Genomic DNA, 26149 nt, shown 5'->3' with positions numbered 1-26149 from the left:
ATATTATGCCTCTAGAGACATGTTGGATTGTCTTGTCATTTTGACACTGATTTACCAGAATGAACTTCCTGTGAGAATGTGGTTGCAGAGAAATGGTTCTGCTCTCAGAGCAGATAATTTCCATTATTTTGATTTCCCCCAGTCTGGGACCTTACTGGATGCACACTAAAACTGCACTAACTACAGTCTGCAGCCCACTGGGTCTGCACAATATTCCTAATCTAAACGATTGCTCACTTCTTTGGAGCTAGGCAACTCGGTTTAGAAATATCATTTTTATTTTTTATATTGGTATATTGCCGAGTACCAAGATAAACATAGCTCGGACTAAAGGCTTATTTAGATGTTTGCTCAATCTCGCATCTTGCTAGACTTTAGTTTTGAGAAATTTTTCTTGTTACCTCTGAGATCATTTGTCCTGTAAATAGAGCCAAAATATGCTCAAGAGCAACACGAAACTAATCAAAGAAGAAGAAAAAAAAAACAGTGCACTTGAGGTCGTGCTTGCTTTAAATATGAGATTGCCAGAAAGCATTCTGTTCCGTTTTCATCTTCACTGCCTCCCATCCCTTTTGGGAGCAAAGCAGCTCCCATACATTTCAAATAAGTTTATTTATCTGTTTGGTCATTTCCCTTAGCTGTGTAATAATGTTCTGGAAGAACTTGACTACACTAGACAATGGGATCGGAACCTAGGCAAAGCCAGGCAGAATGACAGGTGACTGAAGCAGGTCCACTAAGTCACAGCTCCTTCCTGGTAAAGAGCCTGTGGGGACATGCGCTCTTCCTGTGACATAACTGCTGTCAGCTACGGCTTTCATCAGAGGAAGGCGGCTAGCCAAGAAAAACCCAGATTTCTTTCTTCTCATCTCTCCTTGAATCTCCCTGGAAGCCACACTGAGTCTCCGCTGTTCCCGTCCATCGAGTCTGTGGTTTCCTGACCTGCCTCTGCATCCACCCTGCCTGCGCCAGTCCATTCCTAGCGTGCTGGTCTTGAGGTGCAAACATGATTGTGCCATTATCTTCCTCCCACAGAACAGTCCCACTCTGTTAGGAGAAAGTGCAGTTTGCACAGGGTAGGGCCAGCCTCCCTCCCCCAGCTCACCCATCACCGTTCTCCCATCCCATCTCGTGGTCCAGCTTCACTTACCTCTTCCTGAAACCTCAAAAGCTCTATGCTCCACTTGCCTCGCTCCCAGCTGGGTTCCTTTATTGCAGCATCTCATACAACTGTACATATTGCTTTCTTACAAAGTCCTCTTTGTTTGTAATGAAGTGTTCTCCATCTCTGTGATTATTGTAGGACCCAGCAGAGAAGAAAACCTGTCTTCTACCAGCACCAAACACCAGGGTATGGTGAAATTGGTACAGTTGAGCAGTCACGCTTAGGTTATCAACTATTAATATCGTCACATCACAAACTGGTTATGCTTGAGTCTTTGCCACCAAGGACCCACACTGAACCTCCTGAGGAAATGCCTGTTAGAGCAGTGCAGTCAATGGCCATTAAATTCTATTAACTCTGCAAATTGCCTTGGCCTAAAGTCTGTCTCAGTAGCTGGTCCTGTTGTCTTTTGTCTTTGAGTCAGAGTTCCCAGTACCACAACAAACAACAGCAACAGCAAACAATAAACCAAAAGGAGAGGACTTTAAACTGGTGTGGTGGTCTGTAACTCTAGTTCCAGCCCTTGTGGGGAAGAGGCAGGAGGATCTCTGTGAGTTCAAGGTACACATGGAGAAATCCCCACCATCCAAGGCACACTGTGACAAATTACCGGACATGGCTGACTTAGCAACTATTAGTCTGCCTGGACGTTGTGGACTCCAATCGTTCTGTGATGACAAGATCCATGCACGCTTGATTGAAAACTAATGACTTGGGCAGAGCCATAAGTAGTTCATTCTTAAATGCCAGCTTGGTCTTCGGAGGCTGACAGTTCTGCAGATCCTGTGGGATGCTTCCTGAGAACTCAGCTCTGCATGGGCTCCCACTGCCAAACCTGTCTTTAGTTGAGAGAGGTGGGGATGGATGGGCTTCCTGTCATCTTCCTGCCCTGGCTCACAAGGTGACTGACCATGGGCTACTGCCAGTTCTCTGTGAGTCACAGCAAGTGACATGAATAGTTGCCCTCCTCCCAAAGGTGTAGCGGAACCATCTCCCCAAGGGCCTCCCACTACCTGACAGGCACATGCTCTCCGGGACAAACCAGATGCCATGTAGGCAGGCTTCCTCTGAGAGGCTCAGGCAGAACGGAGTTATGGGTTCACTGAAGGAGATAGGAACTTGGAGGAGAGAATGAACACAGTTGCTGGGCCAGGTACAAGTCTGAGCAGGATGGCGGGCAGTTCTCATCTGACTCTGGGCGGTGAATGCCTCCGAGACGCCTTGGTCCTCAAGCCAGAGCAGGGCTGAGTCATGGGGTGAGGTGATGAGCAGTCCCACTGAGAAGTGTGAGGTAAAGGTACTAGACCTTTCTATCTGAGTGTCTGAGCCGTTTGCCTCCTCATCTGGGTTGTTTCCTTATCTGAGTGTGCTGCTCTGCAGGGGAAGCTGATTCTCATCGCCTCCTGCAGCCTGCTAGGCTTTCTGGACCCCCTTGCAAACTACTCAGGAGGTCTGGCAGTTATGTGGGGGATCTGAGCCTTTCACAGGCTCTGCAGCAGATTCTGAATTGCATCAGGATTGAAAGCCTAGGTGACCCAACTCCAAAGGCGCTTCCAACTCAAGCATTCCTCTGTCTACAGTGTACTGAGATAGGCTTGAGAATACATGGAAGATTAGCCTTCGCGCGGGTGAGTCACGCACTTCCGGTGAGTGAGTCACGCACTTCCGGTTGCGTTTGCTTGTTCCATTCCAGGGAGTCACCAGCTGAGGATGAGCTTATGTAAGACTGGGTCTCTGGGTCACCAAGACAGTGAGTGTCTCCTCCCACGTTTGCTGTTCACGTCACCCAATGGTTACAGACTAGGGGCTTGAAGGACAAACCAGGCAGGTCACACGAGTCTCGGAGTCTCCCGGAGCCAGACAGGCACTTGCCTTCCAGTTCCCTGCGGACTTACCACACTGTCTGTCTCACAGCCCACCCCGACCTCTGTGTGGCTTGCCTGAACTGGATTTCACTAAGCACACAGCCCAGAGCTTCTCACACAGCCCGGAGCTTCTCACACAGCCCGGAGCTTCTCCCAGGAAGCACTCGAATGCGCAGGTCTGGAGCTCAGAAGACAGGTTTGGCTACAGATGGGAACTGAGAGAGGCAGTGACTCAGATCACCTCTTAGACCCTTCCAGTCCCTCAACTCAGCCTTTTCAGCACCCGACTCACTTTTCTTCCTTGCCAGCACCAAGCATCGCCACCATTCCCTCCTGCCACAAATGGAGCCATCAGTCCCTTGCCGAAGCCTGGAGACTACTGTTTCAGGAGCCTTCTCCCTCATTCTGCGACTAGAAGTTCTGAAAAAAAAAAAAAGTTCATCAGACCATTTCCCATCTTATCTGTGGTCACTGGTTCAAGCCACCAGCATCTTTGCCAGGAGGGAAGAGTTGCCTTGCTGCTTTCTCTCCAGGCACTATTGTCTCCCCTGGAACCCACTGTTCCATTCGAAACGATTGACCATTTCACTAAACAATCCCCATCTTGCCTCTCCCTTGCATACACGCACTTCCTTCTCATTGCCTGGGATAAAGGCCAAGCTCATTTACAAAACCCTTCCCAGTCTCCTTTGGAGCCTGTGTTCCAGATGATGGGAGCTTCTCCTGTCTCCACCAAGAGCTTTTCTCTCTCTGGCCTCTGGTGTGAGCTGGTTCCCTCAGAGGGCTTTTCTTTCTGTTGGTCACTTGGGTGACTCCTGTATCTTTTTAACATCTCATTTTAAGCCATCACATCTCTGAAAACTATCCCTGTTTCCCAAGATTAAGTAGGCTGCCTTGTTTTGACCTGGCAGAACCCCTGGACTTAGCCTGACTTTATCACATTTGATACAATTGAGTTTATCACATCCACACTGGGATTGAATCAGTGATTTTTTGCTTGAGATCGACAGTGTATGTAGAAGGGCCTTCACTTTCCAGCTCGTTTGCCTTTTCCTCTTCCTCATCAAGGACGTGCTGGGGATGTGGAAGATGGAGAGAAAATGCATGGGAAAGAAGGAGGTAAGAATAGGAGGGAAAAGCATGGCTTTCTTCTGCAACCAAAGGGACTGCGCTAACATTGGGCCAAGGGAAAGGTAGTAGCCTATAGAAAGGCTTTATCCGTGAGGCGTTAACAACTACTTGACTTTGAAAAGTACCCTTACCTATAGAAACTTTAACAAAAAGAAAAGCAGCTCTCCCTGGAAGACTGCCGTGACCACCAATCCAGTCAGCCTGGGTGTGATGTTTTGAACATGCTGTATGTGGTTTAAGGTGATGACACCGCTCTCAAGTCACAGAAGTGACTGAGATGTATGGTTTATGGCTCCTGGTAGGTTGACCACACTGAACACTCACACGTGCATGCGAACGCGTGCACACACACTAACACACACACAGTGGAGCTAGGGAGATGGGTGGATATGAGAGGAGTCGGGTAGATTAGTTGAGCGATTATCAGAATATATTGAACGAACTTCTCAAATAATTAAAAAACATTTTTTTAATGTAGTCCATTCACTGACCTTAGATGCAGAATTTTGTTGTTGTTGTTTAACTATCTAAGATGGCAGGAGGGACTGTGAATTTGCATCGAGAGAGCCCAGAGTTTGGGGCCAAGTCCAGCACTACTGAATGCAAATCCTTCTGCTTTTTTTCCTTCCCTGTAAAGTGTGTGTGTGTGTGTGTGTGTGTGTGTGTGTAGGGGAGAGGGGAGCAAATGCTGCCTTGCAGGGTTCTTTGGAAAACCAAAGAGACAAGAAGGCAGGGAACACAGGCTTGCCCTACCCCGGTACTCAGTAGTTGCTGTGTTGAAATCTGGCATGTCTCAATTATTTAAGAGCATCCCAGCTGCGCTCACACGCAAACAAGGAGCTCATGAAATATTTCTGTCCTGGAGGGAAGAGCTACTGTTTCTCTGCTCTCCGCTCTCTAAAAGAGAGAGAAATGTGGCTCAGCACGCACACACACACACACACACACACACACACACACACACACACAAGCCACGGAGGGCTCTGGAAGCGAAGAGGGGATCTGATTCTCAGTGGACCTTGGAGACTGAGCACAAGGAAAGGTTCCCAGTTAGCTTTTCCCTGTGCAATGCCATGGATGTTTGTGTCATCTTGGATGCCTGCATTGAAACTTCATCTTCAGGATGAGGGACTCTAGATGGGGCCCATGGAGCCGATTAGGTGACAAGGGCAGAGTTACATGGATTGAATTAATGCTCTTATGACCTAGACCCTGGAGAATGCCTTTGCTTTTGCCCTGCGCACACTTTAAAGCTGTCTGTGAAGCAGTAAGTGGACTGTCGCCAGACCCCAGTCAGTTAGCATCTTGATCTTAGATGCCCTGGATGTCAGGACTGTATGAAATGAACTTCTGTGTTTATAATCCATCCAGGCTATGATGCTTTTTTAGAGCACTTGAACAGACCATGACATGGTGTTCCTGAGGAAGGAACACAGAGGAGGACAGCCAGGGACAAGACCAAAGAGCCTCATTTAGATCTTTGAATCTTCTTTTATTCTTTTTTTTTTACATTCAGTCATTTTAAAACATTTTCTTCTTTCAAAAGCAAATTGTGTTCAGTTGGAGACATTCATACAAGCTGAAAGAAAAAGAAAGTATTTGTGAATCTTAGATGTCACTGAAAACAGTTTGCTGTTCATCCTTTCAAAGTTTCTTTCTATCTGGACATACTCTATTCTCTTATGCAACAAATGAGGTCACCCAGGATGGTACAGAACAACCATTCTGTAAGGGTCTTTATCATTGGACAGCTTTCCATGAGGGAAAGTAAAAGGTACCCAGTGTTTCTCTGGCGGGTAACAACGGTGACAAGCCCCTCATAGGGCCCATTCTGAAATTAAGTTGTTTTTTGTTCCTCGACTTCTAGTGAACAATTTTAGGGTGAAACCTGTCTACAAGCCATCACTATTCCTTGCAGAGAGCTCCACATTCGTTCTCTGCAAGAAAGGGCAGTAAGAAAATATTTAAATCCCAATAGCAATGGGTCTTCAGCAGACGTGGGGAGGGGCTGTAACTTAGCAGGGTGCTTCTCCTGCCTATTCTGTTTGACCTTGACCTTTCCCTTCCCACTCTGTTTGACCTTGTCTGTTGGTTTGTTTTTAGTTCTTCGAGAATTTTGCTCAATTATAATGTTCCCTCTTCTTCCTCTTCTTGCCAACTTCATCTCCCCTTCCCTTCCCAACCAACCTTGTGTCTTTCTTCCCCTCTAGATGGGCCAATTTGTGCTGCCAAATATCCTGGATGTGTGGCCTTGCACTGGAACGTGGTCAGCTTATCAAGGGCCACATCCTTAGAGAAAACTGACTCTCCCTTTCTTAGCAGCTGAGGGTTGCCGGAAGGTCCTCTGTGAGAGGTGGAACTTTATGCTAAATCCCTTCTCTATTTGGGATTCGGTCCTCCAAGCACTGTGTCAAGTGTCATTTCATTTCTTGTTAACAAGCAAAATAACCGAGTGAGATGCAGCCCTTGTTCTCAGCTTGCTTTTTACATAGCCCAGTATCATCTGTTTAAGGATATCACCACCCTACTGTGCTGGGCCCTTCCATATCAGCGATCAATTATTCCTACTTTGCAGAGAAAGTGGGTCGCTCCAGTGTGTATTACCGACTGGCTGTGTTTCCTCCTAAATCCACCGAGGAGATGCCTTCAGTAGATCACCATGACCTCACTGATGGTTTCTTCTTAGGCCACCCTAAATTAGCACAGTTTGACCCTCTGGCATGCGCCACGGGTTCTGCAGTCCATGTCTTCATGAATCCAGCAAAGCCAGGGAACCTTCCAGAAGACTTCAGGAACAATCTCCAGAAACTGATGTGTTCAGCATAGTGTGGATTGCCTAACAGCATACATGGAATTTATGTCATAAAATAAAGTTTAAGTTGTTCCCTGTGCATTTTTTTCTTTTTAATTTCTTAGCATATATTTCTGCCCTTAAAATGGCTGTCAATTCCTTAAATGGTTTTATAGCAGAGTCATCTAAAGTCATAGTGGAATACCTCCAAGGGTCAGTCCTGTAGCCAAGTATTTTACACGCTTTATCGTAGAGAACAGCTGACAGCTATGCAGCGAGGGAAGCACCATTCTAACCCTTTTATGAGACGTGGATAGTGAAGTCTGCAGACAGAAGCCATTTGCCTCTGTGAAACCACCACACTCAAAACTCCCTCTCTCAACCTAGCCACTGATATTCGCTCTATCCACACAGCCCTCAACCTTGAGCAAACCCAGGGCCATGAAGGGGGCCATTTCCACATAATGGCATGCGCTGCCTGCAGGCCAGCTGCTCTGTTAGCTTCTCTATAGCCAATGAAATTGCTTACTTCTTTGCCAGTATCTTACCAGCTAGGTTACCTATTTCCCCATGGTTTGGCTTCATTAATCTAATTTGACTCATATGTCCTTGGCTTTTTCCAGTAAACAAACACCTGATGTTTTCATTCACTTATTTTTGTTTTTGTCAATGTGAACTATAATACTGGGGGAAAAAAATCACCTTTCTTTTTCATATAGCTGGAAAAGAAGGTCTCTAATGATTTCTTTGGGACTGAACGGCTGTGGGACCAGGTAGGGCAGAAACCCGTCAACACTGTCACAGTTGGATTCCTGAATGCTTTTGAAGCAAATAAAGACTCTTAGTTGGCTGTGGAATTGAGTGCCAAAGCCCTGCTACCTAGACTAGTTCTGGAATGCCCTTGCCATGCATGATATACACAAGACCACATGCTAGTCCTTTGTCGTTAAGGCTACTTTGTTTTGCCTAGCTCAATGTTAAGGTTTTAAAAAATACTTCATATAATAATTCTAAAACACGGAGAACTATTTCCCAGCAAACTGGAGTGTCCAGGCATTGATCTCCCTGACTTCTGGCTCTGGACCTACTCACGCGGCCCCTTGGAGGAAACTCTGGTATCGGTGCATCGCTTCATTCCTGGACGGTCTCCCTCTCACGTTGTCTCCTCACGCTACACAACCACTCCCAGGGGTGGGTATTCTTACTCCACTGTACAGCCAGGATAGACTAAAAAGAAAGGTGACCACCTGTAGAGACCATAGATCTTTTGGCTGGCAGAGCTGAAACTTGAGTCCATTTAGGACTTTGGACTCTTCTTTCTCTTTAAATCTATGTGTATATACGTTTGCATGGGAGACGTATCTATGTTCATGTGTGGGTTTGCACTTGAGTATGTGAGTGATCATGTGGAGGCCCAAAGACAACCCTGATCATCATTGCGGGAATGTCATCTAACTCCTTTGGGGCAGTCTCTCATTAGCCTGGGGCTCACTCATTGTGTGCCTGGCTAGTGAGTCTCAGGGATCCACCTGTGTCTGCCTCTCTGGGCTGGGGTTACTAAGTGTGGTGCTCTGAATGAGAATGGCTCCTATTGGCTTACATATTTGAATACTTAGTCACCAGGAAGGGGAACTATTTGTGGCAACTTAAGAGATATATCACTCGGAGTGGTCATTGAAGGTTAAAATACCCACACCAGGCACACTGTTTCTCCTTCTGCCTGCTGCCTGCGGATCATGATGTAAAGCTCTTGCTACTTCTCCACCACGCTTGCCTGCCTGCTGCCATGTTCCCCATTATGATGATCATGGACTAATCCTCCTAAGCAAGCCCCCAATTAAAGGTTCTCTTCTATACGTTGCCTTAGTCATGGTGTCTCTTCACAGCAATAGAACAGTAACGAAGACACATGCCCATATCCATCACCAGGCAGTTTTGAAAGGTTTGGATTCAGGTTCTTGTGTTCCTGAGGCAAACCCTTTAATGATTGAGCCGTCTCCCTAGCCCTGCACCCATCTTTCTGTCACACCGACTCTTCAGCTCATCACAGTGGTCCTGAGTTTCTACACCGCACCATGCTCTGCCACCAGTTTGTAAACAGTGACTGTAGTGTCTTTCATTGAGAGGGTCTTAGGTCAGAGTTGATGCGGTACAATGGCTAAGGGAACCCTTAGCAAGACCTGGACTTATATCCTGAATCTGCCTCTTATGCAGGAAAACAGCATGTTCTAAGTAACAGTCCTGACTGTCCTAGTGTCGTGACAGACACCCCCCCCCTCTCAACACGTACGATCAACAGGATGGGAACAAAAATGAAGAAGCAGGCTATCAGTAGCTCCACCATGACTCTTCCTATCAACAGCATCGTGTAGGCTGTGCTTGCTTGTTCTTTTATCACAAGATACATAATCTGGATCATTTATAAAGAATTCTCAGTGTTCTGGAGGCTGAGAAACCCAGGACCAAGGCACTGGCTGCTATGCTATCGATGGGTCTTCTGCTTCCACAGCGGTATCAAGTGTCCTCACATCATAAGAGTTGGTGGTCAAAGGTGACTGGCTGGTTCCCTTTTACCTTGTCTCTACAGGCATCGATCCTTTGACTTAACCATCCTCTACAGAGCATTTAATAACATCATATTAGGTCTTCAGTTTCGATGTATGAATTTTAGGAGGGCACAAGAGAACCACAGCAGCCTGGGAGGAGACCCTGCTGGCTAATTCTGCCCATTGTTTGGAAGCTCTACTTGGGAAGTGCTCTGAGGTCATCCGGGCATGAATTCTGAGTCCTGTGGAGACTTGGAATGGGGCCTCAAAGAGCAGTATTGACCCCGAGTTAACAAAATCCCTTTGGCCCCTGGGCTTCTCCAGACCAGAGCAAAAATGGAGTGGACCTGTCTCAACCCAGAGCGAGCAGAAAAAGTGGCTCAGGATTTGGAGAGCTGTTGGAAAAAGTGTCCCAACATGGGCACTTAGCAGTCACCTCTTTAATGAGCTGTGAGACTCGAGGCACCACTCCCCTTTGTGATTCCCTAATTTGCGAAATGGGGACAACAGTTACACGGTGATCACAGTCCCTGCTCACCATGGTTTGGCAGCAGGATTTCCTTTCCCTGGTACCTGGTAGACAACAAGCAGCATTTTCTTCAGGGGAACTAAAATGCTGTATGTGTCCATTACACTCCTTCAAGGCAGAAAAATATACGACGGTTATATTTCTCTTCCATATTTCTGTAGTGAACCAGACATCATTTTCTACTTTATGTGAGGAAAATTACAATGATGAATAAGAAATAAGGGATGATGAGACGCATTTGACCTAGCGAATCCCCTGGAACTCACCAAAATTGAGAGCCCAGATAGTTTCTTCGGAAATAGCCCCAAGATTGGGTAAATTCCAGGAAGCGTGCTGACACACGCTTTCCAGCATGAGCCAAGGCCACTCACTGGCTTTCAGTGGGCAATCCTAGCACTCCAAACTCATTTCAAGGCTGCAGACAGAGCCAACTCTCAATTGCATGTTCGTGGAAGTAGCTAGGCTGTTATTATAAAGGTGACTAGAAAAACCCAGAGTCTTCCAAAGAAATCGCTGGCCGTTCGCTGCTTCACAAGACAGGGTAGCTGAGCCCCATGCGGCTCTTGTTACCGTGCACTTCTGAGCAGGTGCGACTCCTGTGCTTGCTAACAAGAGACCAAGCGCATAATCCCAGCAGGTGAAGAAAAGCCACAGACAGCGCAGCTTCTCCAAGTGCCTTTCGTTACACTCGAGTTCATCCGGAAACCTACAGTAAGAGACGAGGTACAGAATGTGTGTTCATGTTCTGCTTGGACAGGATATGGCTCCTAGCAATTAATGCTTTCAGTCACATTAGGCATTAAATAATGCCTTGTGACATTACAGTATTGCCCATTACAAGTCAATTTTGTAGTGTTTGTTCATAATAAGACTTGAAATGTTACCTAGAAACAAAATATGTTTTCCTTGAAACAGTCAGACCTTATTAGAAATCCGGGGTTTTACAAATCACCATGTTAACAGTTATGTCCCCTGGCTAAGGTTTTCTTTCTTTAAATAGTGTTAAATTCAGCCTCAGATGCTCAAGTCTCTGAGTATTAGTCTTCTGGTGTGCACTGGCTTGAAAGGAAAAACTTAACGCTCCAGATGCACCTAGTGCCCTACTATGCACAACCTAATAAGTCAAGCCGGATTCCATTTGCAGGGGGAAAATAATGAGGGCTTTGCAAAACTGTTATGACTGTATTTAGGCTGCACAATGTTACTTTATCATTTTGCTAAAGTTGGGGTCTCTAACCCTTTAAAAGAAAACAGGCACCAACTATAGGGCATGCTGATACACAGCACTGTAGGAGAGTGGGACAGGCAGGTCACAGACTGAACTCAGGGTCAGCCTGGGCAGCACAGAGAGGCATGGCTTTAAAGAAATACCAGGAAGAAAGGGAGGGAAGGAGAAAGAGAAAAAAAGTGGGAGAGAGGGAGGGAAGGTGGGAGGAAGGGAGGGAGGAAGAGAGGAAGGGAGGGAGAGAGAGAGAAGGGGGAAGGAAGGTAAGTGTGTTGAATAGTTTTATGTCAACTTGCCAACAAGCTAGTCATCTGGGAAGAAAGAGGGAATCTCAGCTGAGAAAATGCCCCAACAGACAGGCCTGGGCTGCATCGTTTTGGCTGGTGGTTGGTGTGGAGGGCCTAGCTCACAGTGGACAATACCATCTCTGAGCTGTGGTCCTCGGTGCTATAAGAAAGCAGGCTGAGCGAGCCAAAGGAGAGCAAGTCTGTAAGCAGCTCCCCTCCATGGCCTGTGCATCAGCTCCTGCCTCCAGGGTCCTGCTCTGCTTGAGTTCCTGTCCTGACTTCCCTCAGGGACAGACTGTGATCTGGAAGTATAAAATGAAGCACACCCTTTCCTCCCCAAATAGCTTTTTGGTGACTGTGTTTTGCCACAGCAATAGAAGCCCTAAGACAGAAGGGAAAGGAAGAAAGAAGAGGGAGGGAACAAGAGAGAGAAGGGAGGGGAGAGAAAGTCAGCGGGAGAAACAGCCTATTTCTAGCTCGGAGGAATTAGAAGATTCTAGCCACACAATCCCATACCAGTGGGGAGCAAAGACAAAGAAAATACATGAGAGCCAGAGCCAGCACAGTGCGACTTACTGCTAACTCGCTGAGATTTCTGGCGCTTGGATTTTAGTTTGGTCCCGACAATGTCTGGCATGCAGACTCCACTATTTCAGGTCCTCGGAAGCAGATGAGACAGACCCACTGTCTGTCTCGACGGGCTTCATGTTTGAGCTTGGGTGGGACTGTGCGAGCAAAATAATATCTAATGGCACAGTAAGTAGGGTATCCCCACCCCCCAAACCCTAGAGCCTGTGTATGTGACCTTATATGGAAGAATCTCAAGATGATCCAAAGAGAAATATCCTTGTAATGGACATATCACCAAGGAAGATGGCCAGAGAAGAGAGGAAGTCTGTTTGCAGACACAGAGACACGACTGAGTCACAAGCTACAGAACCCCGAGTCACTGAAGCTGGAAGGAATGGAAGAGTCTGTCCTGGGCCTTTGGAAGGCACTGTGTGCGCACATGTTCATGCACACATGAGTGTGGCGGTGAGAGGACAGCCTCCACGGCTGTTCCTTGGGCACCATGTGAGAGATTCTCTCATTTGGGACCCACCGAGTAGGCTCTGCTGGCTGCTGGCAAGCCTGGAGTCTGCTTCCTCACATGAAGAGCATGCCAGCCTGAAACGGCAAACATGGGTTCTAGGGCGAACTCAGGCTCAAGCTCTATCAACCGAGTCAACTCCCTACTTGCCTGCTGACTCTTTCAACTCTGACTCTGGCCTCCAGCACCATGAGGGTTGAGTTTCCAGCCCAGCTAGCAACCTCTGTCGCGGTAATCTGGACTACAGGAAACCCATGAAAGATTATAATGCACGCCAAGACATGAATCATAATAGGACATGGTAGAGACCCAGTTGGGGCTTTAAATGTGGAGTCTGAGAAGCCTCACTGAGGGGGACCATGCTCGTTGCCCGGGGATGTGGGAGATGGGGGTGTGGCGGGGGGCACGTCTTGAATCTGAGGGGTAGCAGGTACAAAGAGCCTGGTCTAGGAAGGACCTTGGAGCTGTGACATGTTATTCTCAGAGTCTCCATCTTCATAAGATGAGCCGTGCCTACTTGGGAGAGTCCGTGATGATTCCAGGAAGGAGGGGGCAAAGAGGGTCAGAGGGCTCTGACCTGAGTATCCATCCGGCTGCTCTTCCCGGTCACGTGTAAGCAATTCTGTCCTAACTGCAACGTGGCTATGGGGTTTAGGTCTCTGTGGCTGTGAGGAAGCTCTGTAGACCCTGCTGGGTAAAGGTTTCGCAGCATGGCTGCTTTAGGATCATCCACGTTCCTGTCAGCACCCTTTCATCCAGACTCTGTATGCAAGTTCAGCAGGCTTTTTGCTTCCCCAGGTGAACTCCGGTGGAACTGCACTTTGGTTCCTCATTAGGACATTGTTCATACCACACCCGGGGAGGGAATCTTAGCAACAAGGAATTGTGTCTGAGGACAACCAAGGCAGTGGAGCTGGAGGATGGAGCGGAGGGTGGGGAAAGATGGGGGAGGGGAGGGGAGAGAAGGGACAGTTCTCAGAGGGAGGCAGGGCTGGATCCTGTCAGGCAGGCCTCACAGGCAATAGTGAGAGGTCCGGATTTTCCAGTTAAAACCTGTCTCAGAAAGATCCTACTGTGAAAATGACATTGAGTGCCTAACTGTAGGGAAGAACAAGAAATACAGTGATGAAACCAGCAACTGCAGATATATTTTGAATCGATGGCTTCATCAATTTCAGTCTGATTCATGTACTCCTTTTATTGTTTAATTTGAGAGGGACAATGAAACCACACTTTCTGTGAAGTCAAACAGCATGAGACACATGGGGAAATCCTCAAGGGTAGCTTTTACTCTGTCCACCCAGGTTATGAGGTGGAATTTCATCTGTAAAATGGTTACTCCAGATGGTTTGGCCATTGGCTTAGATTATTGCCTCGTCCTGTTTCCTTGGCATAAGCTGTGCGGGAACAAACAAGGCACATTACTGCATCTGGATTCCCTTAGACTCCACAGCCTCACACCCAGGAGAGAAAGGTATGTCTATTCCCCACTTCAAAAACCAGACCCACTCGTTAACATGGAAAACAATTTCTCAAGTATATTTAAAGTGTTGACTACGGTCATACAGTTTTCAAACTCCTGGCATTCATCTTTTCCCCGTCTCTCAATTCCTGTCTTGTTCACATTATCTTTTTTTTGATTGCTTCTTAGTATAAAAACAAACACACCAAAGATGTGGGGCCACTGTACACACTAGCAGGCCCATACAGAAAACACACAAAAGTTTATATGCCATTTACAGTAACAGCTCAAGATAGAAAGGCTTTGAAATACCATGCTTGCTCCAAGGTTAGCCGACCCAGGGCAACACAACGTGTACTCCTTCAGCATTTTCCTTCGCCACTGTTTAACAGCGGCAGCTAAAAGGCCCCAAAACTAATCATCCGAATACACAGCAGTCAGTACACAGTCTGTACAGTGTGCCCCCCCCACACCAGTAACAGCACCCTTTCACATTCCCGTCCCCGTTCCTTTAAACTTAGGTGGGGGGAGGTCAGACTTGAAAGTCATGTCGTAGCAATGTATCCCCTCAGAGAACTGCAGTTGCTTCAGGGAAGAGCCTACTGGAATAAACAGCGATGGCTATTTTCCAGTAAATATGGAATGAAAACTAATGTTTACCCCAATCTGAGGTGTAATCTCATTGTTTAGGGACACAACTGCTGTACACCGGACAACTGCAGCCACCACCCCGAACACCTGAAGAATGCCCCTGACGGTCGGCCACGTCAGGATGAGCGCCTTTCAAAGTTCATCGTGATTTTTTGTGAGGTCTTCCCCGTAATTGGTCGCTTGGCTTCCCACAAACATGTTCCAGTTGTCTAGAATCTCCTCCTTGGTTAGCTTCTCATCCTGCTCGAAGACAGAGAGCTGTCAGGGGGTGCTGGGAGCTCTACCGCTTAGCATCCCGCCCACTCTGCCTCACGGATCTGCAGTGTTACAAACAGCACATCTAATAGCCAGCAGCCAGCGTGTGGGTGTATCTCCCGCGACTGCCACACAACTCCAAGCTGGAAGGAACTCTCGCTGTCTCCAAAGGCCGTGCTACAGTGCCTCATGTGGGTGTCTAAGAATTAAGAAGACAGACTCTACACGCAATGCAGGCATTCCTGAACAGGCCAGAGGGATCTACTTCTCCTTCACGGCCCCACTGTGTAACACGTAGGGCTGCAAAGCTCAGTGTTTGGGACAAGCATCAGGGTCAGATGAGGCAAGAGTTTTGTCTTAATCTTATCTCCTTGCTTGGACTCTAACACATTATTAGTACTACAGTACTCGGGAGGGAACCCAGAGCCTGACTCAGGACATTCCCAGCCCCTAATGACTTAGATACCTATTAGTGGATATGGAAATACTGATAATCCTTAGAGCTCCTGCCGGCGAGCAAGCAAACAGTCATCTGACTTCCAATGGGATGGACTCCCTATGCCAGGCATATCATGGAAGTTTGATAAATATCTGAACTTAGATGAAGGAAGGAGTAAGCCTGTCTCAGGTCATACTGGGTTCATTTCTTAAATCCATGCCGACTACATCAAAGATGTTCATGCTTTACCATCACACCCTAGAGGCCGTGACTTAGTAATTTAGTCAATGGCCCAGCAATAATAATGCCTACAGTAGCCATCACGGTACAGGCGTAATGAACAGGCGTGTACAGGCACATGGCCAAATGGAACCAACGCTATCACTAACAAGGCAAACAACCCCAATCTTGAACAAACTGCTTCCTGCCAATCAATGGCTCTGAACATGGAAGCTACCTTGTTTTTGTCCGACTCGTAAACCAGGTGCCGGGCCTCGGCTTGTGCGTGGTCGTAGTCCTGTGGGAGGATCCAGTGGCGAATCTCGTCCTTGTCCAGCTTCCCATCCTTGTTCAGGTCTCGGAAGTCATTGAACTGCTCCCGTTCCGACAAAACCCAGTCCGGCTCAGGGCCGTTGTCCTCGTGGGAAAACATGTCCGCTAGAAGGCAAAGTTGTTCGCAGTTACAGAAGACAAAAAACTTGACCCCTGAGTTTTTGGAAAGGTGACCATCCACGGAGATAGATCACAGTGCAGAGCTGGGGAGGGGCCGCTGATCTACATACTACAGACACCACAAGGTGCCACAGGAAGACTTGGTTAGAAGCCAGAAATGAGCCTCGGGGTCTCTTAGTTCAGTGTCTGAGCCCAAAGCTTGTAAAATGAAGATGATAATCCCTAAATCATGTTTATGCAGATCAGAGGCCTACTTCTGGGAGAACCTCTATTCCAACTGGCACCATAATATATTAGCTGCTCTGAGCTTCACTCTATCCTGCAGGAATGGGTGCTGTTTGTCCTCGGGTAACAGATGAGAAGGCTGAGGCAGACAGGAATTCTGGAACTCTCAAGTCACACAGTCAGTGGGTGGGAAAGCCAGGACTCCTAACCCCAGAGCCCTTTTTAGTACGCCATCCTAGGAAATCCTTGGCTTGTCTAAAGCTAGAACACCCTAGAAATCAGGTCCCTAACCTGACAAGTTCGTACATGAAGTCTTTCTCACTATTGGCTGCTGAAATTTGATTCTCATGAATAATACCTTCCTCTCCTCTCTACACATGGTACACAATGAAATGTTTCTTTTGGTCAAAGCCACTCAGAATTCTGTCCCTGTCAGGCACCAATTCAATGCAGAGTTCAGGAAGACCATAAAAGAGAGTACACTGTGAGTCAAAAGCACCACATTGATTGTTTTTATCAGGGAGCCTTTCCCTCTGTCTAACTCACTCACTGCTGTCATGGTGACAGGTGAGAGGCTCTGAATCTCCCCTCCCTTATGGGTCTCTTAAAAGGAAGGCTCCACTCCGGCGCTTGCACTGATGAGGCCACCAATAGCATTATTACTATGCAAAGCCTTTAATTACAGAGGCAGAGGGTTACCTGGCCATTCCCCACGACAGACGGGAAGTGTTTGGTTCTAGGGCCATGTATGACTTTTCCCAGCGAGCATCACCAAAGATGCCTGTCCTTATGTGTGGGGACAAAATCATACAACCACAAACCATACAACGAGGCAACTTGGGCTCAGTATAATTTAAAGACAACGGTTAAAATACATTCACACAAAGTTTCCCATCTCTTCCCAGAAGTCAAGTGATTTCCCCCCAGCCTTCACTGCAGACAGGAAAAGAAGGGCTCTTACAAGATGGCAGCCTGAGGGTGGTGTGGAATCATATGGAAATTTCCATGTTGGCTGTAGATTTTTGTGTTCGTCGACTACTGGCTCCTGGGATCTGAGTTTTTCAGCCAGGCAATTCTCCCTAATGTTTCTCTATAAGAAAATGTCAACTATAGACTCCCAGCCAAACGACGGAACACCAGAGGATAAGTGGGCCTAACAAGAGACAACTGTGCACACCACAGAAAGGTCTGCCTCCCTGACAAGGGCCTGTCTGTGGCTCTGGCGCAGGCTCGCCCCGCCCGAGCTCCTAAGCTGGCTGACCTATGTCTAATTTTAGTCTTCTCCTCCCATCGACTTTAGTCTCTCTGTACATCTGCGGCTCTCCCGTCCCACTTCCAAGGCAGTGTGACAAAGAACACCCCTGAGCCCTGTGGTACTGGCTGCTGGCTGTCCTCTTGGTTCTTCTCTCCTAGGGGAAAATTAGCACCAACTGGGCTAAGCCAACAAACAAGGCTGAAGGGCCGTCTCTAGTGGGAGTGGGTGGGGAAGCGTGTGCCCGGTGTGGACAGCTGAGCCACTGCAGCCTACACACTCACCAATGTACTCGTCCTGGTCCACAAAACCATCCCCGTTCTTGTCAATGTCCTCCAGCGTTTCCTAAGAAGCAATGGGCAAACAACACAAGATGGCCACGTGTTTTAAGCAAGTCGGAGACTCCCAATGCCCTCTTTGCCTGGCTTTTATGGCTGAACACTTGGTGACTCATGACTCGTTCTCTTAGCTCCCAGGGAAGCCCATTACATTATAAAACAGGTGATGGCTGATATCCATCCCCATGTGTCTCTCCACAGTTTCAAGAGCAGAACCCTTTCTTCAAAGGAGAAGGTATCTATAAACCCAACTGAGCTCTGATGCTCTCAAGAAGCCCTGCCAGACCAACCAATATCTATCACCAGACATTGCCCCTAGGAGTGTGTGAGAGTCCAGCAGAAGACACACCTATTAGAGGAACCATAAAAAACAGATACCATAGCTAAGATCTAAGAACACTCCGCTGGTGTCAGAGACATAGACTATAGAAAATTAAACATAAGAGGTATAATTGATTTATGAAAGTATTCTACTCTAATTAGTTACACTTGACTTTTAGTTGTTCCTGCCCATCCCAGCATCAGTAACTAAATGAATTTATAGTCCATTGGGTAGAGTAACTCGAGGACATCCTAGTCAAAGAACACTGCTTGAGTCCAGAGCACCATCTTCCTAGAAGGTAAACAATTCCCCTGTGGCAAATTCCATCTCCACTGGAATTTGCCTGGAACATTAGTTATCACTAAATGGATGTTGGGTAACAAAGAAAAATGATCCTTGGACCACTCACTGCCCAGCCCTTGGGGTCAGGGTAGTCATGAGGCAAGAGTAGACACTGACATGGGTTGGATATCTCAGATACTCAGAGCTGTTGATAAACAAAGTCATTTACATTCACCAATGGCTTCCCAGCAGTTGGAACCGACCCTGTCCAGGGAATAGGTGGTGGCATTTATTTAAATGTCAGGAAAAATGAAGACACATGGGACCCAATGGGATACTATGGAAAGCAATGGCACTCAGAGGCCTGACAAGCACCAACCCTGTTTTAAGCCTGGCATCTGAGCCGTCTCCTCTAGAGGCCCCTGCTGGAAGTAGAAGCTTTTCCAGCCACAAGTTCACCTTAGGTTCCAGAAGGTTTCTATTCCTGTCAAGCTGAAAAACCAACCAACCCACGAAAATAAATAAATAAATAAATAAATAAATAAATAAATAAATAAGAAAGGATCCTTTCTTAAAGAAAAAGAAAATCCAGCAACAAATACACGAGCAGAGTCCAGCTAGCTGCTCACTAGCCCATTGGCCCTTTCTGAGTCTGTGTCTAAATAGAGTCTCCCATTCTCTGCATATCTAAGTGGGGCTACAGTCTGTCTCTGTCCAGCGTCTGCCCCTTGGCTGTTCCCCGGATGACCCTGAAGCTGTAAGATGGCAGAATGAAGACAGAGGCAGCCTGGGTGCCTTCCAGTGTCGAGAGGGGAATCTGCCTGGGACTAGCCTTAATGCACTTACTGGACACTGTGCTAACACAAACACGCTTGCGTTGTGTTAATGGTTTCAGCTGGGGTATTTGCTACAACAGCTAGCTTGTCCTGACTACTCCCTGGGCAAATACTTGACATACTCAGCTTCGGTCCTTCCCCAATTCCCAACAGGCTGAACCCCCGAGTCTCCCTTTGGGAAAAGGGGACAAGATGAGGGGACAGTTTTCTCCCTGGTCCTTGCCCAGTCTGCATTTTCACTGTTCTCACCAAAACTACAATTTCCTTCATGTGTTCAAACTCCTCTGGGTGCAGAAAGGCAGTGAACTCCTCCCGCGTGGCTGTCAGGTCGCCATCGAGGTCTGAGGCCTTAAACCTTCTCTCGTCCCGGGGCAGCATCTTTTTGAAGGTGTGATGGTCAGAGCTGTCCTGGAACTCAGCGGGGTTTCCTGCAGGGTGTACACGGCATTGGTCAACCTTTGTTAGGAAAGACCTTTTGCTCCAGATCACTCATTCATCACACACAAAAGATCCTGACCCACCCACACAGGCTTCTTTAAAATATCTCTATTCAAAACGCCCTTTGCACCTCCTCTTCCCTCCAAGTCATCCCATAACCACAGCCTTACTGCCCATGAGGGGCTTCCCAGCAAACGCTGAAGAGCACGCGCTTTAGACCACACAATTTCAGACCTCTATTTACAGATTTCTGCATTCGCCATATCACTTTCTGATCCAGAACATACGAGGACCCCCTGTGTGTTCTAGAATATCTCATTTAAGTGCCTCTGCCGCCTTCCAAGCTCTCTGAATCTGGCTCTGATTGTCTTCCTTTCTCCCAGGCACCGGGAGATTCCACACCATACCCCTCCTCTACGCTACTAACCCAAGCCCTGCCCCCATGCATGCATTTCTGTGCCTCCGCCCCTCCAACTCTGCCACCACTCCCACAGCCTGTCCATCTCTCCAACTTGAAATCCATTCTTCAAAGCCCAGGTTCCCAAAGCCCCCTTCCAATGATGGTTCAGGCATGCTTTATCCTTACTGCCCAACTTCGTCAGCAATTTGAAACTGCCAAAAGCGAACAGGTTTTCCTTCTCCTTTTTTTCTCTTTATCTCGAGAGCTCAGTTCAAGTAGGGCCATGACCCAACACACCTTCCCCTATGTCAGTCTAAGGAAGCAATTTGGTACGTTCTTAGTAGGCAGAGGAGGATGTTACACAACAGGTTTTACTTTGAAGGTTGTGACATCTGGCTGAAAGGGGGTAGCCATGATGACAGAGTCTCCTGTGAGCTTGTCCCCTACTGTGCAATCTCCACGGTGGCATGCCTTACCTAGGTAGTAGCCGTAGGTAGCCTGCTTGTACTCTTCCCAGGAGATCTTTTCGTCTTTGTCCCTATCATAATCCTTCCAGACTTTAGCGACATTATCATAGATGTATCTTTTCTGTACCCGTTTGATCCAAACTTTCAGCTCCTCAGTGGTGACTAAGCCATCTCCATCACTGTCAATTCGATCAACAATTTTCCTGTAGTTCAAAATAATAACAGTAACAATGATGATAACATCAAACAAAAACATCCCTCGAGACCATACTCAAGGCTTGTATGGTCTTGGTCCAGCAAAATAAGCAATTTCCAGTCTTAAATGTTATAAACTCATATAGATTCAGCCCATCAGTAATCCGATGGTCCTACGATCGAAGGGTCTTATAGTTCATCCTTACCAAGGATGATATGCCTTCTCCTCCCCAGAACCAGGGCCAGGGGCAGATTCCACTCATGGATCGTGCCTCAACATCCTGAAACCCAGATATGACTCAGAATTCTCAGCTCAGGACTTTGGAGACTTACTTCCACTACCAACTGATCGAGAATGACCTGGAAGATGGAACGTACTGTGTTCCCCAATGCAGTCCAGTTCCCTTACTTTAATGGAAGCCAAGGCCCAGGGAAGTGGGATGATGTTTCCAAGAGCACACAGCTAGTATAACTGGGTGATCACGTAATCTTTACAGCTTGGGGTGCAACGCAACAACAGGAAATTCTATGTTAATCAAAGGATAAGGGAGCTGTGTTTTGAATCCTACCAGCTCGGACTCAAGGATTTGAAACATAAGAAGCCCAAGATGACCAGTCTTGTCGGATAAAGCGACCTCTTGCAGAAACCTGGCCCTCTGGCAGCCAAAGGAACTCAGCACAGAGGAGACAGACCACTGTGCCCTCTTGGGTTTCCAGCTCTATCATGACCTGGCTCCCAGGGTTTTCCAACTAGACTCTACTGGGGTATCCTAAACACTAGTTCAGGGCAAAAGGCAGGCTGGAAACTCCCCATCGGTCCATAGCTGAGTTTCAGTCCCTAGCTAGGAGAGACATCTATGGGGAAACTGAACACCCACAGGCCGATGTTTAACAGGGGTTTCACACACCTGCGATGAGGTCATGCAAGCCAGCAATGACTCAGTTTCTTTCTTTGGGGCTAGAACTCTATCAACTCCAGCGATAAATTTTCTCGTCAATAGCAGTTCTGATTAAAAATTAATACTGACTGATTAAAACGGGAACTGAATTCCTTAGTTCTTTATAAATATAGTTCTGTCTGTAACTCATAGCTTTTAGTGGGAAAGGGAAGGGAAGGGTGGTGAGTGGCATGCATACACAAATTCAACATCTCCTACCCAAACACAAGGAGCCCAGCTCCCTTCTCTGGAACTTGTGGACATTATTAACAACTTAAGTGTCCCTTCAAGCACAAATCCCATGCATATTCAGGCTTCCCTGGGGAAGACTCAGCCAGACACAGCAGAATTCCTTCAATGCTACACAGGCAAGTGCTGCTCCAATCCTGAGGCCACACCGAAAACACTGCCCATTGGTTACCCAACACCACTGAGAAGCAGAACCCTAGGCCAGCAAAGGCTCAGTGTCATGAAACCCAGGGAACCCCCCTTTGAGGAAAGAATAGCATTTAGTTTCCATCAATTATCATCCAGGCAATATACCCAGCCCAATGCCCAGCAAGGACTCTAAAACTGTTGCCTGGAGTTATAGGAGTCATCTTGACCTCCCTTGAGAAAGGTCTCAAGAGGAAGATCCCGAGGAAGGAAATAGAATGTAGATAGACTCTAAATGCTTAGGTCAGAACACTGAGATCTACATCCTGCCTTTCAAGCCAGCGAGTCTCCGGGCCTCACTTTCCCTAGGGTAAGCGGGAACACCCAAGCGACAAGAAAAGCCTGAGGAACAAAGAGAAGGAGCGGCAGGTCAACAATGTAGGTCATGCATGGAAGGAATATTCCAACTCTCAGCAAAAAAGTGGAGTGAGTCAAGCCTCCCGGAAGGGCTTAGGGCCAACGGAGTTCCCCGGCCTGCTGCTGTCCAGGAGCCCAGAGAAACCAGAGACTGGTGGACAGGTGGAATCACTCCCCACTTTGGAAAGTAATTCACGGTTTTCTAAGACTGTAGGAAACTGTTGAGACTGTATGCTGCCTGTGGCTTCACTTCGCAACCCTCCAGAGATCTTAATGATGACGTGTCTCCAACAGACGGTCAAGGGATAGACACTAAGTTGCCTGGATCTAGCCACGCTCCTCCCTCAGCAGCCTAGACCTGGAGGGGGCTGTTGAGGCAGAAGTTAGAGAGGCAATTCATCACTTAGCCCCAGGCTACACCTGTCATTTCTAAAAGAGCTAGCCCAATTCTGGCCCATACCACCTTAGACTGGAAGGGGCTCAGGTCAGGGACCCAGCTATTATTTTCTTGGCTCCTTCCTCAACGCTGGGTCACAGCAAGTGTGCCACAGGTGTCTGCATCTTTCCTGCCCTAACACCCAGACCGAGCCTCTGCCTAGGGCTCCCTGTCTGCCATGGTTGGTTACACTCTCCACTCTACTGCCAGCCTGGCTTTTCCAACAATGTTTGGGAATTAGGACATCCTGTCTAACACACAAATAACATCTCTACCTCCTCGTGGTCCTCTCCTCTGCTCTTAATTTCCCCTCCTCTTCTACCTCCCATTTCCTTTCTCTGCCTTTGCCAGGTCCAGCACTCCCCCTGCCTCACAAAAGAGTTCCAACCCCTGATAAACAAGTTGGCTCTCGCTTCAGGAACACCTTTCTGTTACGATAAACCAGTCTTCCTTTGACCAGTCAAGCCACCGGCAAGACCCAAGCACCTCCCTCCAACCTGAAGACCCAGGAGCCCGGGATAAACCCACGGTGATGCAGGTTTTACTTTGTCACCCACACAGCAATCCTCGAAAGACTGGTCTGTCCTCACATGGGATGGCCAGCACCCTGAGACCTAGAACACGAGGACTCATCATTGTACCTGCCGGATGTCAACCAAAGTAGCCACTGCAATGCCTGCCACACGAATAAAAGAGCAAAATCGAGGTCTCCACCCAAGGATCAAGCCCAGAGGAACTCCATTAACACTTCCATCTGGCACTTAAACTACCACCCTGATGAAGAAACTAAATGGTGCAGAGGACCTGTGCTTAGGGTTTCCAGTTCCTGACTCCCCTCCTTTCCAAGAGAATGCAGAATGGCTGCAATCAGGGCCCTAGAATAAATCAGTCTCCAGGACCTCCAAGCAGGCAACAGAGGGACTTATCAATAGCCTCTATTGTTACCTCCCAAGTAAGAAGAGAAGTCAAATAAAGATAATGTTTGGAGGTGACTTTGAAGTTCAAAGGTCTTTTTTATTACAACAGGCTGATGTTGCACCTACATAATAGGCTTCCTTTCTCCTGTTCCACTGAGCACCCTAGCCAGTACAGAGCTGGCTGTGTTCTTTTCAATGGTAACAGAACACCCTGATCCTCCACCCCCAGGAGCCAGGTTCTGGAAGCTGTAGGGGCCCACAGGCAGGATTGCTGTATCCCTCCCCACCTGAATTCACCAGGTCTTCACTACTCGTCCCTCTGAAAGGCTTTCAGATAAATGCACAATGTCCAAGTGTCTCCTGGGGGCCAGGGGAGGGAGTACTGAGATGTTGTCCAGGTTTATTTCTAGATTCCAAGCTAAGCTCACAATGCCACTGGTAGTTTCTTTAGCCCCTGACAACCAGTTGCCAAAAAAAAAAAAACAAAACAAAAAAAAAAAAACAAAACAAAAAAAAACTGAACGCCTCACCCATAATGCTGGAAGCAGAGCCCAAGAAATCAGTTTCCATCTCTGTGCCTACTTCCCATGTACTAGCTCCTATTAACCCTTTAGAAATATGATTTCTAAGTCTCTACATGAGATTTCTGGAATAACTGGTCAGACGACAAGAACATCCCCACGACCCAGACAGGCCAAGGAATAAGCGTCTCCATCGACTGCCCACCTCATTCATCTCTTACCCATTTCTGTTAGATCATGAGACACTTTTAGCAAGTCTCAAGCGCCTCTGGGGCTAAGACTGTGGGAAAGAACTCGGGTACTAAAAGGCCACAGCCAACAAACTCTGGTTCACTCACGCCCTTCTCTTCTGATGCAACCTAGAGGAGGGGGCGGGCCCTCATGCTCCAGGCTCCCGCGGCCGCTGCCACGTTCTCGCCTCCCCGTGGGAAGCTATCCCGGCCGGGGCGTGGCGGCGACCTCCACCCGAGGTCTGGGCTCCCACTGGCAACTTTGTGCCGCCGAGCATGCCTCCGGCTCCGGCGGTGTGACCAATTGCCACGATTTCGCTTTCGCTTTGCTCCGGAGGTCCCGCGTGGCTCCCCCTGGGGTTGCCGTGGGCCCCTCCGTGGTCCCCTGTGTGGCCCGGGCCGCGGTCTCACCCCAGCCTCTCCTTGCTCTCCTCCGGGCTGAGCTGATCGAAGGTCTTGGAGTCCTCTTTGCCCAGGAAGGCCTCGTGATCGTACTGGAAGCTCTGGTTGTCCTCGGCCGGCCGCTCGCCCAGCTCCGAGTCGGGCCGCACCACGCGCTCCTTGCGCACCGTGGGCTTGGCCCGCAGCGTCAGAACCAGCGCCAGCAGCAGCCCCAGGGCGAGTCCCAGGCGGCCACCGCGCGCCATGGTCGCGAGCAGAGGAAGGTGGCGGGGCAGTAGGGGTTCGCAGCACCGCCGCTGCTGTCCCCTCCCCAGCAAGGGGCGCGCCCGGCTGGCGCGGAGAGGCTCGGGCCGCCCCACTCACGCGCCCATTGGCCGCGGCGCTGGCGGGGGAGGCCGGGGCCGCCGAGCCACGTCGCCAGGCCGGGTGGTGGGCGTCGGGCTCGGGTTTCGCCTCGGCCCCTCCCCGCGATTTCGTTGCGAGAGGCGGGCCCAGACGAAGGGGGCTGCGGACTGGAGGGCTCTCTGCAAGACCGGAAAGAAGTTCTTTGTTTAAAAAAAAAAAAGCAACAGATGTTCGGTGTGGTAGCTCTATCTCCGGCTTTGAGAAGCTGTGCTCCCTGTCAGCTTCCAGCTGAGAGCCCTAACCTCAACCCCAGGCTTGCCCAGAGATGGGCACTTAAGTCCAATTCAACTCCAGTTAACATAGTTTGCAGTGTGGTTACTTACACAAGAGTCTGGAAGGAGGTCAGAATGGGCGTGGTTGCCTGGGTTAGGGAGGAGGCCAGGAGATAAGGCTGGATCGTGGTAGGGGACCCGTGAGAAAGGAGCTCCTTTTCTAGCTCCTGTAGTAGGGGGAGAGAGGAAGAAAGGCTTCCCAAAAGAAACAGAGATATCAGAGTGTAAGACTTTTCGTTTCTGAATGTTGCCAAGTCATTTTACAAACCCACTACATGAGTTAAATCCTATCAGTATATGAAATCTGAAATAATGATACCAACCAGAAATGGTCTGTATTAAATAAGTTTCTGAATGACAGAAATGTTCTCTA

The 26149-nt window shown here is 48.2% G+C and overlaps 1 protein-coding gene and 1 long non-coding RNA gene across 3 annotated transcripts; both read right to left on the bottom strand.

Moving 5' to 3' along the window:
• Positions 1-5216: 5216 nt before the first annotated feature.
• On the bottom strand, positions 5217-12304 carry LOC126504697 (uncharacterized). 2 transcript variants are annotated; one of them, XR_007592683.1, is made up of 3 exons: positions 12116-12304; positions 6766-10733; positions 5217-5740 (listed from the first exon to the last, which is right to left on the bottom strand). It is a non-coding gene; the product is annotated as an uncharacterized lncRNA (long non-coding RNA). The 2 variants fall into 2 exon arrangements; XR_007592682.1 differs by lacking the exon at positions 5217-5740 and having other exon boundaries at positions 5754-6997; positions 10294-10733; positions 12116-12301.
• Positions 12305-13801: 1497 nt separating this feature from the next.
• On the bottom strand, positions 13802-25570 carry Rcn1 (reticulocalbin 1). The gene is made up of 6 exons (XM_050147155.1): positions 25109-25570; positions 20678-20871; positions 19613-19791; positions 17870-17930; positions 15894-16093; positions 13802-14982 (listed from the first exon to the last, which is right to left on the bottom strand). The coding sequence occupies exons 1-6, from the start codon at positions 25342-25344 to the stop codon at positions 14875-14877; spliced, it is 978 nt and encodes a 325-aa protein (XP_050003112.1). The 5' UTR covers positions 25345-25570; the 3' UTR covers positions 13802-14874.
• Between the last annotated feature and the right edge of the window lie 579 nt (positions 25571-26149).

The sequence above is a fragment of the Alexandromys fortis genome, unplaced genomic scaffold, assembly GCF_014885135.2.
Source record: "Alexandromys fortis isolate MF-2015 unplaced genomic scaffold, M_Fortis_MF-2015_v1.1 scaffold_12, whole genome shotgun sequence".
In the NCBI taxonomy this organism is placed as follows: Eukaryota; Metazoa; Chordata; class Mammalia; order Rodentia; family Cricetidae; genus Alexandromys; species Alexandromys fortis.
Note: the sequence above shows the minus strand (reverse complement) of the source record. Positions and strands in the feature narration are given on the sequence as shown.

Bases quoted from the DNA above. Each gene is read 5' to 3' on its own strand.
- Rcn1 (XM_050147155.1), bottom strand. From the start codon at position 25,344: ATGGCGCGCGGTGGCCGCCTGGGACTCGCCCTGGGGCTGCTGCTGGCG. The intron at 16,094-17,869 runs GTGAGTGTGTAG...TTTGCCTTCTAG, and splicing joins GGACCAGGACGAGTACATTG to CGGACATGTTTTCCCACGAG. The intron at 14,983-15,893 runs GTAGCTTCCATG...GTCTTCGAGCAG, and splicing joins ACGAGTCGGACAAAAACAAG to GATGAGAAGCTAACCAAGGA.